Below are 12549 nucleotides of genomic sequence, written 5' to 3' on the forward strand. Positions count from 1 at the left end.
TCTGCTTCCTCTGTGTAAAATGTCGTTTGTCTTGTACTATGACGACTGACCAATAAACTACTGAAATCCATGCAGGGCTCCGGTTCATTACTGATGACTGACCCATTACTGAACACAACAAAATCTTGTTTAAGGTAAATAAAATGTCAACTTAAAACACCTATGTTTATATTTCAAGCATTATATATATATATATAATTTCAGCCTTACTCCCAAGTTGGATGTGAACTGAGACGTGTTTGGAGTTCAAAGACTGCTGAACCCACTTGGTCCGTTCTCCGAGTTCCAGCATTAGTACTTGAATGGTGAACCCTTCATGGCTTTGTGTCGATGATTTTCTTGTCAGATGAACAGCTGGTGTCTTTTGGCCGTCCGCACAAGCAGGACTGTTCAACAAGTGCCAGACTTACAACCTCTCATTTCTGACAGACACGTCAGCGCAAAGCTTTTCTAATACTCTAAATACTCAAAGCTTTTCTAATACTCTAAATATAGAAACGCTTACGTTCTTTCGTAGAACCTTTTTGGCAGGTCTGAGTTGAATGAAATGGGATTTGAAACGAACGGAGTCTTTATTAAAATGAAACGACCAGCAATGTGTCTAATGTGTCTTAAGAGATGATGCCCCACAGAGGCTCAGTGCTTCATGGTTTCACACATTACTACAGCTCACAGATTACGTGCCAGATGACGCTTAATCTACAGCGTTCCAGTCAAACAGCCAGAGGAGAGACACACCAACTCATCCAAAACCTGAATGTGTTGACAAGTATTACGGTGGACAGAGATGTTCCCTCTATGAACGCACATCAGTCAAACACACACACACCACACACACACGCACACACACACACACACACCACACGCACACACACACCACACACACACACACACACACACACACACACACACACACACACACACACACCACACACACACACCACACACACACACACACACACACACACACACACACACACACACACACACACACACACCAAATTTGTTTTCTTTAGCCTATTCTACATCAGCCCTCATGTCAGCAGAGGTGTGAATTCCAGGTTCAGAAAGTAAAAGTCCTCACCAGGATTTTGCTCAAGCTTGCTGGATTTTCTAATTAGTGCAATCCAGGTAAAATAAGTGGAATCAACACAATCCAGGAAGCCTGAGCAAAATCCTGGTGAGGACTTTTACTTTCTGAACCTGGAATTCACACCTCTGCTTGCCGGATGCTACACCACCCTTCAGACAGCTGCTCCACCTATGAGATTACCATCACTGTGACTTCAACAACTCTGCTGTCTTCCGTCTCTGCACTTTGGCTAATACACCCTGCTCAGTGCTGCCTGATCCAACCTGCACCATGAACACAAACACACCCCACAGAAGTCCTCCTTCTCTCAGCTAAACTGTAGTTAAAACACAAACACACCCCACAGAAGTCCTCCTTCTCTCAGCTAAACTGTAGTTAAAACACAAACACATGCCACAGAAGTCCACCTTCTCTCAGCTAAACTGTAGTTAAAACACAAACACATGCCACAGAAGTCCTCCTTCTCTCAGCTAAACTGTAGTTAAAACGCAAACACACCCCACAGAAGTCATCCTTCTCTCAGCTAAACTGTAGTTAAAACACAAACACATGCCACAGAAGTCCTCCTTCTCTCAGCTAAACTGTAGTTAAAACACAAACACATGCCACAGAAGTCCTCCTTCTCTCAGCTAAACTGTAGTTAAAACACAAACACATGCCACAGAAGTCCTCCTTCTCTCAGCTAAACTGTAGTTAAAACACAAACACATGCCACAGAAGTCCTCCTTCTCTCAGCTAAACTGTAGTTAAAACACAAACACATGCCACAGAAGTCCTCCTTCTCTCAGCTAAACTGTAGTTAAAACACAAACACATGCCACAGAAGTCATCCTTCTCTCAGCTAAACTGTAGTTAAAACACAAACATGCCACAGAAGTCCTCCTTCTCTCAGCTAAACTGTAGTTAAAACACAAACACATGCCACAGAAGTCATCCTTCTCTCAGCTAAACTGTAGTTAAAACACAAACATGCCACAGAAGTCCTCCTTCTCTCAGCTAAACTGTAGTTAAAACACAAACACATGCCACAGAAGTCCTCCTTCTCTCAGCTAAACTGTAGTTAAAACACAAACACATGCCACAGAAGTCCTCCTTCTCTCAGCTAAACTGTAGTTAAAACACAAACACATGCCACAGAAGTCCACCTTCTCTCAGCTAAACTGTAGTTAAAACACAAACACATGCCACAGAAGTCCACCTTCTCTCAGCTAAACTGTAGTTAAAACACAAACACATGCCACAGAAGTCCTCCTTCTCTCAGCTAAACTGTAGTTAAAACACAAACATGCCACAGAAGTCCTCCTTCTCTCAGCTAAACTGTAGTTAAAACACAAACACATGCCACAGAAGTCCTCCTTCTCTCAGCTAAACTGTAGTTAAAACACAAACACATGCCACAGAAGTCCTCCTTCTCTCAGCTAAACTGTAGTTAAAACACAAACACATGCCACAGAAGTCCTCCTTCTCTCAGCTAAACTGTAGTTAAAACACAAACACATGCCACAGAAGTCCTCCTTCTCTCAGCTAAACTGTAGTTAAAACACAAACACACGCCACAGAAGTCCTCCTTCTCTCAGCTAAACTGTAGTTAAAACGCAAACACACCCCACAGAAGTCATCCTTCTCTCAGCTAAACTGTAGTTAAAACACAAACACATGCCACAGAAGTCCTCCTTCTCTCAGCTAAACTGTAGTTAAAACACAAACACATGCCACAGAAGTCCTCCTTCTCTCAGCTAAACTGTAGTTAAAACACAAACACATGCCACAGAAGTCCTCCTTCTCTCAGCTAAACTGTAGTTAAAACACAAACACACGCCACAGAAGTCCTCCTTCTCTCAGCTAAACTGTAGTTAAAACACAAACACACCCCACAGAAGTCCTCCTTCTCTCAGCTAAACTGTAGTTAAAACACAAACACATGCCACAGAAGTCCTCCTTCTCTCAGCTAAACTGTAGTTAAAACACAAACACACGCCACAGAAGTCCTCCTTCTCTCAGCTAAACTGTAGTTAAAACACAAACACACCCCACAGAAGTCCTCTTTCTCTCAGCTAAACTGTAGTTAAAACACAAACACACCCCACAGAAGTCCTCTTTCTCTCAGCTAAACTGTAGTTAAAACACAAACACACCCCACAGAAGTCCTCTTTCTCTCAGCTAAACTGTAGTTAAAACACAAACACACCCCACAGAAGTCCTCCTTCTCTCAGCTAAACTGTAGTTAAAACACAAACACATGCCACAGAAGTCCTCCTTCTCTCAGCTAAACTGTAGTTAAAACAGTGAACTCATACAGTATAACTCACTCAGAACAGTAACATGCAGCCGTTTATCAGTAAACCTGTGATCAGTAAACATTCATTATCACGTTCACAGACAAAATACGAAATACCTGCCTCAATGACACTCAACACCACCCGTGGCCGGTTCTAAAGACGCAGAACACCACCCATGGCCGGTTCTAAAGACGTTGAACACCACCCGTGGCCAGTTCTAAAGACGTTGAACACCACCCGTGGCCGGTTCTAAAGTGTTACGGTTCTTTCGTACTGCTGTACAATGGTACAGGATTCCTACTGTTATCCATGATTCACTGCATTCACAGTACAATCATCAGTCCAACAAAGAGAAACTCAAGAATGAAAAAAAAATCCTCAGTGTAAGTACAGTGTTAGAGACAGAAGTGAGCAGAGGTGTTAAGGTATTAAACCTCCCAAAATACTGTACTAATCTACAAAATACAAGATGGAGGACTGCCATTGTCTTAACTCTAACGGATCTGTCCTGTCTCTGGTGCTGGACCACACGTCTTCATCAACACCGTCCCTGGTGATGCAGCGTGGAAAAATCACTGGGCGTCCGGCCCTGGTCGTCTGATTGAGTAGGACTGAGAAACGTGGAACGTGGAGGTAGAACTTCAACAAAGAGGCGTGTTTTCAGAAAACACACACAGAAAATACAGGAAATAGGTACAAACAAAAATGTAAAAAAAAATGTACGACTTCCCGTGGCAATGAGCACGTCTTCAACTCTTCTGGTGAGACGGTGGTGAAGGAATCTTCTGGAACCGCTCCAATCAGGTTCCACGGAGGTTTGAGAGCACCAGGGTCCTTCTGCTGCTCAAGGGTGAGGAGGGGACACACCACACACTGCCACTGGACCCTAGAAACGTTTTTATTAAAGCCGTTTAATTCATGTAAAATACTGCATACAAATTTCCTGTTCTGTTTGTAATGATTTGTTTGCAGTTGCCTCCCCAGCCAGATGGGGGAGCTGTCTGTCGTCAGTACCTACCTGCCAGTGTCAGTACCTACCTGCCCAGTGTCAGTTCCTTCCTGCCCAGTGTCAGTACCTACCTGCCCAGTGTCAGTTCCTTCCTTCCCAGTGTCAGTACCTACCTGCCCAGTGTCAGTTCCTTCCTGCCCAGTGTCAGTACCTACCTGCCCAGTGTCAGTTCCTTCCTGCCCAGTGTCAGTACCTACCTGCCCATTGTCAGTACCTTCCTGCCCAGTGTCAGTACCTACCTGCCCAGTGTCAGTACCTTCCTGTCCAGTGTCAGTACCTGTCCTCCTGTTTCCCTCTCAGTGGAGAATGAAGCAACAGGTCTTGATTCAGCGCGTCCAGCCAGCCGAGGAGATCTCTCATCATCATGTCTCCCAGTGGAGTGACATCTTTGACTGAGGCCTCCACCCTCAGCAACCTGAGACACTGTTGGAAAGGGACCAGGTTGTTCCCCGGACCCCCGGGCACCTCGCAATCATTCCCACTCTGTCTAAAAGCTCACCCTGACCGGCGCTGAGTCTAGTGTCAGTCTCAGATATGAAATGCGGTGGGTGGAAATGACCACACAGTGATGTTCAGTTACATCAGGGGCTGTGTTGTGTGTTTCCTCTTAGTGCCTTTTAGCTGATACGTGTAAACAGCCCAGAGGCCCACTGGTCCCTCGTCCAGCGTAAATGCTCCATGGCAAGACCAGGACGGAGACCTGTGTCTGCTGGTGTAGTCAGGCACCCTTGCAGGTCATCTAGCACGCAGACCACTCTGGTGTAAATGGTTTTGAATGGTCTGACATGACACTTGGGTGCATCTTACCCCCCTTAAATGTGTCTGGAGTCGTGTGAGATTCTTCATCTGGTTCCGCAATTCACTGTTCACAATGAAGCAGTCATCAGTGTGGCGTGTGGCCATAGGATGTCCACTTGTACGCCTGCCTGTGACTCTTCCTGTCTCACTGTATCTCTATTGCAACCTGCTGATGACACTCTAAGCTCAGTGGCCACTTCCATCTGAGAACATCCTGTTTGAAGCCTCTCGATAACAAAGTAGTGTTCATCATGTTAGGTGACGTCTTGCTCTCGTGATGGACACCCAACAGCTAGAGGTGGTGGTTTCTCACCCTCCACTGATGCACAATCCACCTCTCTCTGCAACATCACAGTTATTTACACCCAGTGGTCCCGCAAGCCACAAGACGTGAACCACTGCCTGTCGCAGTTTGACCTTTGCCCCCCACAGGTGTGTAGGTGTGTGTGTCTAGCGCTCTCTGCTCTGACCAAAGACTGCATTGATACTGCCGTTAGCTGGTCTGACAACTCACCATGGGCACAGGGGAGCTAGCCAGCTGACCACATGTGCCACGACACCACCACCCTCACGATAGTGAGCTATGTGGCTGGGGCTTATTAGCATAGCAGTGATTGCCTTATTATTTTGAAGTCATTCGAGTTATTGTGAAGTCGTCGTGAAGTCACAGGGGGCCAGTGGGGCTGAGTGTTATTTCATTCTTCATCTTCTGTGAGCTGTACTGTAAAAATGCAAAAATCTTGTTTGCTACTTTATGGTGGTAAATGTGTTTGGTACTGCACACAGTCGTAGAGGGACAGATGTTAATCACTCCTAGACCATTTCCTGTTCCTGCCGCACTTAAAACTTCAATCCCACCCGGTCTTTTGAGCCCTGAGTGTGACTTCACACCACCTTGGAGGAGTTGTAGTCTTCCTCTTCATTTGATTTTGCTGAAAGTAGTGGTAACCATAAATTTAGACATTACAGTCTGATGAGCTATATTTGATTATATTTCATTTAGAGTTCATTACTGGGTGAACTGGGTTCTTCAAGTTGCCTATGCAGAATGTCGCAACACACCAATGTTTTGTGTTTTTTTCAACCAGTTGGGTCACATGATTATTTCATTTTTTTGGATGTCTCAGCACAGCAATCTTTAACCTAGACATGCAGCCCAGTTAAAAACGCTGATGTGTTGTTCTGAATGGCAGATGTTACACAGATGATCCCTGTCAGCGCTTCCAGAAGACATCCCATCAATCACAAACACACCATGTGTCCTCCAGGTGTCTTCCAGGTCTTTGCCTCTGGCACACCATTATAATTTGAGTTCTGAGTTTGTAGATATGTAATTTCTTCATAATTGCCAACACAGGAAAATGTTGTTAAGCTGTGTGGGTATTGTTGGTCTTCCATACTGCATCATAACCCTGAGATGCCCATGTCATGTGTCCGGCTGCAGTGTGAAAGTCATAAGAGCAGTTGTTCAGGTGCAGACAAATATGTGTCAAATTCTCTGATGACGTTTAACATTTGTTAATTAGTATCTTCTAAGCCATCTCTCACATCTCTCACAGCTGCTCTACACACTGGGCCTGAACAGGTGAAAGGTAGCAGACAGTACCTAAGCTAAGGACAGTCTGGGTGGAGTAACCTAAGGACAGTCCGGGTGGAGTAACCTAAGGACCGTCTGGGTGGAGTAACCTAAGGACCGTCTGTGTGGAGTAACCTAAGGACAGTCCGGGTGGAGTAACCTAAGGACCGTCTGAGTGGAGTAACCTAAAGACCGTCTGGGTGGAGTAACCTAAGGACAGTCCGGGTGGAGTAACCTAAGGACAGTCCGGGTGGAGTAACCTAAGGACCGTCTGGGTGGAATAACCTAAGGACAGTCTGGGTGGAGTAACCTAAGGACCGTCTGGGTGGAGTAACCTAAGGACAGTCCGGGTGGAGTAACCTAAGGACCGTCTGGGTGGAGTAACCTAAGGACAGTCCGGGTGGAGTAACCCAAGGACCGTCTGGGTGGAGTAACCTAAGGACCGTCTGGGTGGAGTAACCTAAAGACCGTCTGGGTGGAGTAACCTAAGGACAGTCTGGGTGGAGTAACCTAAGGACAGTCCGGGTGGAGTAACCTAAGGACCGTCTGGGTGGAATAACCTAAGGACAGTCTGGGTGGAGTAACCTAAGGACCGTCTGGGTGGAGTAACCTAAGGACAGTCCGGGTGGAGTAACCTAAGGACCGTCTGGGTGGAGTAACCTAAGGACAGTCCGGGTGGAGTAACCCAAGGACCGTCTGGGTGGAGTAACCTAAGGACCGTCTGGGTGGAGTAACCTAAGGACAGTCCGGGTGGAGTAACCTAAGGACAGTCCGGGTGGAGTAACCTAAGGACCGTCTGGGTGGAGTAACCTAAGGACCGTCTGGGTGGAGTAGGCTAAGGAGTGTTTGGTGTCTTATGATGTCCATTATACACAACTTCATCAGCCTCTTTTCATTCTAACTTCTGCATTTTGCCTATGTGTGTGTGTGTGTGTGTGTGTGTGTGGTAGTGTTATATGTTGAAGCCATATCAAGGATGAGGTGCTCCACGTGAGCTGGTTAAGTGTTCCATGCCAAGCAGTGTTTATGTGAAAATGTGATGGAAACAGTTTCTCACAACAGGATGGCCTTACAGTGGAATCGCTCTGTGCAGGGAAACGAAACCTTTTTTTCCCTCATCGGTTGGTTCAGAATGAGCGTGTTAACCACAGCTCCTACGAACAGGTCAGAAAACCCCTGAAATACTCGGTGATGATGTGTGGCATGCTGCTGTAAGAGCGTGAGCACACAGAACTCTCTCAGCTCCCGCTGATGTTACTACTGGCTGAGAAATGTTTCCGCTGCTGTACAATCAGGCAGTAATGAAGTCAAAGTCAAATTTATTTATATAGCGCTTTTCACAACACACGTTGTCACAAAGCAGCTTTACAATCCTCTTGTGTGTGTGTGTGTCGTTGGGTCATCTGATGACCACTTCCTCTGTGGTCTTGCAGTCAGTAGTCATCACCAAGTACACGTGCATGAGACAGACCAGCTTGTGGTCTGAGAGAGGGCACCCATATGTACGAGTGTGACATTAGCACACCAGACCCTCTGACCTGCAGGAGTGTCGTCAGGCTGCACCCAGCGGGGGGCAGCAGGGTCACGTGAGCGGAGCAGAAAACACCGAAGTGTTACGGGGAGACACAAACAAAGGGCAGAGTTGACAGCAGTATAGCTGTGAACCACTTCCTGTACCCCAGCAGTGTGGGGAGACTGGGCCCTGCACACACTCCTCCACCCACGGGTTGCCTCCCCCATCGCAGGCGCCTGTCACGCGGGCTCCACCCTCCCTGCTACAACCTCCAACATCTCCTGCACCACCTCCAGACCATCTGGCAGGGCACCAGTGAGCGTACACACACCCTTCCTCACACGGCTCGATTGCACAGTGTCCATGCTGCCGTCTTCATGTAAACACTTCCTCGTTGTGGCTTCCGCTATTAGCTGAGTGGTGTGATGGCAAATTTTATCTAGTGATTAAATCTGCGAGATTATCTTTAATCTTCACTTCCTGCAGAGAGGCTGCCTACAGATAACCACAGTATGACAATAAGACAGCACTGCCACTGACTGTCCGATAGTAGAGCTCTCCGTTCGTGACAAAACAGCTAAGAACAAACTCTTGAGAAAAGCAAGACGTCAGATCTGCGGTGCCGGTCCGATCTGCATACAGATTAGATTACAGCGGCCTGACAGTTTGCATAACAGTCAATGCATTCATCACGAATCATTAAACAACATAATAAATACAATCACAAAGGTTATTATATGAATGCGGTTACTTTGGGGAAACTGCCTGAGAAACATGTGCCCCCAGCATCATGGCCCCCCAGCGTGTGTCTGCAGGACCGTTACTGCAGGCTGTTGCCCCCCCCCCCAACCCCCCCCCCCCCTCTAGCTGGTGGCCAAACTTCCTCTCTGATATTGCACAAGGGATTTTTCAGTTGGTCCTTGCAAAACCATCTTGGGTGTGATAAGCGTTCTGCATCTCATGAAACAATGGGCACTTTTACGGGCAATTTGATAGTTTTTGAGGACTTTTATAGTTTTGTCATTTTTTATTGTAAGTTAAACAATACATGTGAGACTACTGTACAACTGTACCCATAATCCCAAACTCAAGGACAATATAAACATTATAATAAAAAGGTTTAAGACAAGGTGTTTTCACCAAAAATATCTGAGCGTTTTGAAAGCCACACAGTGCTTTCGTGAGAAACACAGAAGTATGTAAGCTAATACTAATACAACAATCAAGAGATGACCAGCATCAGTCCAGATAATAATGCTGTAGACTGTACAAGCAGATTAAAGAAATTAAATATTTAAGATTAATAGCAACAAACAAAGAAATCTATCACCAGCAGGCCAGTATCTCCTGTTGCTGGTATCATCAACTGGTCGGTATCTCCTCGGCCCCAGCATCATTACAAGCATGGGTAGCTGTAACCAGTACCCGTACCAGAACCAGTACCAGTACCAGTACCAGAACCAGTAGGCCTGGGGACACTGTGCTGCCCGATTTCTCTGTCAGACGAGCGGGTGCTGCACCAGAAACCCTGTTGTGCCGGAGCGATCACTGTGCACTACTGCACACCACAGTCCAGTACACACTGTGACCCTTGACCCTGCAGGGAGAGAGCAGGACTGAAGAGGTCATGACCTGAGGATGGCTGGATTTTCTGGATGATCTGCATTATTCCTGTTAGACATCGGTGCACACATCTCCATTCACATGGCCTGTAGAGGAAGACTTGCTTTTAAACATCTACTTTGTGGTGGTGCCTAACGGCAACAAAACTACACAGCACCCAAGGACAGAAACAAGCGCTAAACAAAAATACATCCGTTTACACGTCAATTCTTTCCATGTTATGTGCTACATGTGGTACGGCAGATAAACTGACTTGTCCCGAAGCCCAGAACTCCACTCTGATTTGGGTTTAAGACTCAAATGAGATTTTTGGGATGTTTACATTACAAAAAGCAGAATGTTGATAATAGGTGTACATACAGTTTTGTCCTCACAGAACCAGCAAGACTCATGGGTTTAATAATCTCATGAATTTACTTCAGATTATCTGGCTCATTAAAGTAGGAAAAACATGATACACGAAGTCTGCTGGACCTGAGACAGGACGGACCTCCGTAGCCGGGTCGGCACCCACCTCCAGCAGGGACAACGTGGTCATGCACAGTACAGGACAGAGTTTCATTCCAAACCTCCTGCAAGACTGTGAGGGTGACGTTCGTCACTGCAGGAGCCCTCTCAGCGAGACGGAGAAGTTTGTAGGGGACGACGCCTGATCTTTCGTGTCCCTCGACATGCTGGAGTTCTTCCTCTGAAGGCTCTTAGAACTGAAGTAGTAGATGAGGGGGTCCAGGCAGCTGTTTGTGCTCGCCAAGCACATGGTGACCGTCTGCACGTCGAAGAAGTTGTGTGGCAGATAATTCAGCTTGTACAGGCCGTAGAGGATGAAGACCACGTGGAAGGGGATGAAGCAGACGGCGTAGATCAGCAGGTTGGAGACGAAGAGCCACACCATCTTGTCGTTGCTGAACCCGTGGTGGGCGGAGGGGCACACGGACGACACCACCACCCTCAGCTGCCGGACCACCGCCAGCGTGCAGCCCAGGATGATGGAGAAGGGCACGACGATCCCCACCACCGTCACGCCGCACAGAATGTAGAAGCCGAACCGCCAGCTCTCCAGAGTGTAGTGCTCGAAGCAGCGGGTCACGTTGCACACCTTGTCTGCGCTCGACTTGTGGTTGAGGGCGACGGGCACCGCCAGGGCGCCGATGACCAGCCACACCGCACCACACGCCAGCCAGGCCACCGGCACCGTGCGCAGCACGCGGGAACGCAGCGGGTACACCACGGCCAACATCCGGTCCACGCTGATCAGCATGATGAAGAAGGAGCTGGAGTAGAGGTTCACGGTGAACATGGTACCTGGGATCATGCAGGCCACGTCTCCCAGCGTCCAGCGGCCCGTGGTGAAGTAGGTGATCCGTAAGGGGAGGGAGAGCGTGAAGAGCAGGTCCGACAGCGCCAGGTTGGCCATGTAGACCACAGGCACGGACCTGCGCAGGCCCAGACGATGCACGAACACCCAGAGGGCGACGGCATTGAGGGGCAGACCCAGCAGCAACACCAGGCTGTAGGTGATCCTGAAGAGAGGGTATCTGAAGTGGGTCAGGTTGCAGTCGCTGTCGAACAAGTTCACAGACGCGTTCATCTGCCGCGGGACTGGAAGGCAAGGGCGTGAGAAAGGACCGAGGAAGGAGGTCGAGACGCGTCGAGTGGACGTGAGAACCAGAGAAAGAAGAGGCGCCTTTGGGGGAGGCGAGAGAGAAAGGAGGGAGGCGTGGCGAGGAGGCGAGGAGGCGAGGAGGCGGTGTGGTCTCGCTTCTCGTTCTGCTTGTGTTTGCAGTTCGCAGGTGCAGGAAGTGGAGGAAGAGGAAGCCGGTACTCTTCGCTCCTCCAGTGAAGAACCCAGTGAAGAAGAGCGGAGCCAGCAGACTAGGTCAGCTGACCACATCTCACATGGATGTTTGAGTGAACAAAAGTGCGGCTTTCGCATTTTGGTCACTGATTCAGGTTATGTTTCTTCCATGTTGTGTTTAAAAAGATTGTGTTTTTTAAAGGGTTTATTTGGAATGTGAAACAAAATGTACAGTAAATATTCATCTGTGTTGAAGTAATTTTCATAGATTTCAGAAATTAAATTAATGACACTTACAAATTAATTACAAGGTGTGGCACTTTCTCTTAGCTTTGCAAGACATCAGAAATGACTCAAATTGCCCTTACTGACATTTCTTAACCAGGACCACAAGATGTAGGCCACTGTGGTTTACCAAACAGCACCCAGCTTCTCTGAGCTACTGATGTATGTGTGTCCGGGACTGAGAGATCAAACAGTCTAGCTCATGCCTGCATGAACCAAGACCATGATGCAGGACACACTGTACCAAATGCTTAACTATATAGGGAATATATATGTGTATATGGGTATATGAAAGCATCAAAACCATTAATGAACACATGTGGAGTTATGTACAGTTGTGATCAAATTTATTCAACCCCCACTGAAATAAAGTGTTTTGGCCAGTTTGACATTGATTTTGATCATTTCAGTCATCTTATTTACAATTATATCAAAGAGGCACTTATAAATTAGACAAACATAACATAATATTTATGATGGAATAACCACAACTGTCTTTACTGTGCTCACATCATTATCAGTTTTATTCAACCCCCTAGTGACATTATTTTTTAGTACTTAGTACAACATCCTTTTCC

The 12549-nt window shown here is 47.1% G+C and overlaps 1 protein-coding gene across 1 annotated transcript; it reads right to left on the bottom strand.

The window, feature by feature from the left end:
* Positions 1-9267: 9267 nt before the first annotated feature.
* lpar5a (lysophosphatidic acid receptor 5a) lies at positions 9268-11648 on the bottom strand. The gene is made up of 2 exons (XM_076980995.1): positions 10406-11648; positions 9268-9977 (listed from the first exon to the last, which is right to left on the bottom strand). The coding sequence occupies exon 1, from the start codon at positions 11477-11479 to the stop codon at positions 10490-10492; it is 990 nt and encodes a 329-aa protein (XP_076837110.1). The 5' UTR covers positions 11480-11648; the 3' UTR covers positions 9268-9977; positions 10406-10489.
* Between the last annotated feature and the right edge of the window lie 901 nt (positions 11649-12549).

This window comes from Brachyhypopomus gauderio, chromosome 19, assembly GCF_052324685.1.
Source record: "Brachyhypopomus gauderio isolate BG-103 chromosome 19, BGAUD_0.2, whole genome shotgun sequence".
NCBI lineage: Eukaryota > Metazoa > Chordata > Actinopteri > Gymnotiformes > Hypopomidae > Brachyhypopomus > Brachyhypopomus gauderio.

Coding starts and splice junctions, on each gene's coding strand:
- lpar5a (XM_076980995.1), bottom strand. CDS start 11,479: ATGAACGCGTCTGTGAACTTGTTCGACAGCGACTGCAACCTGACCCAC.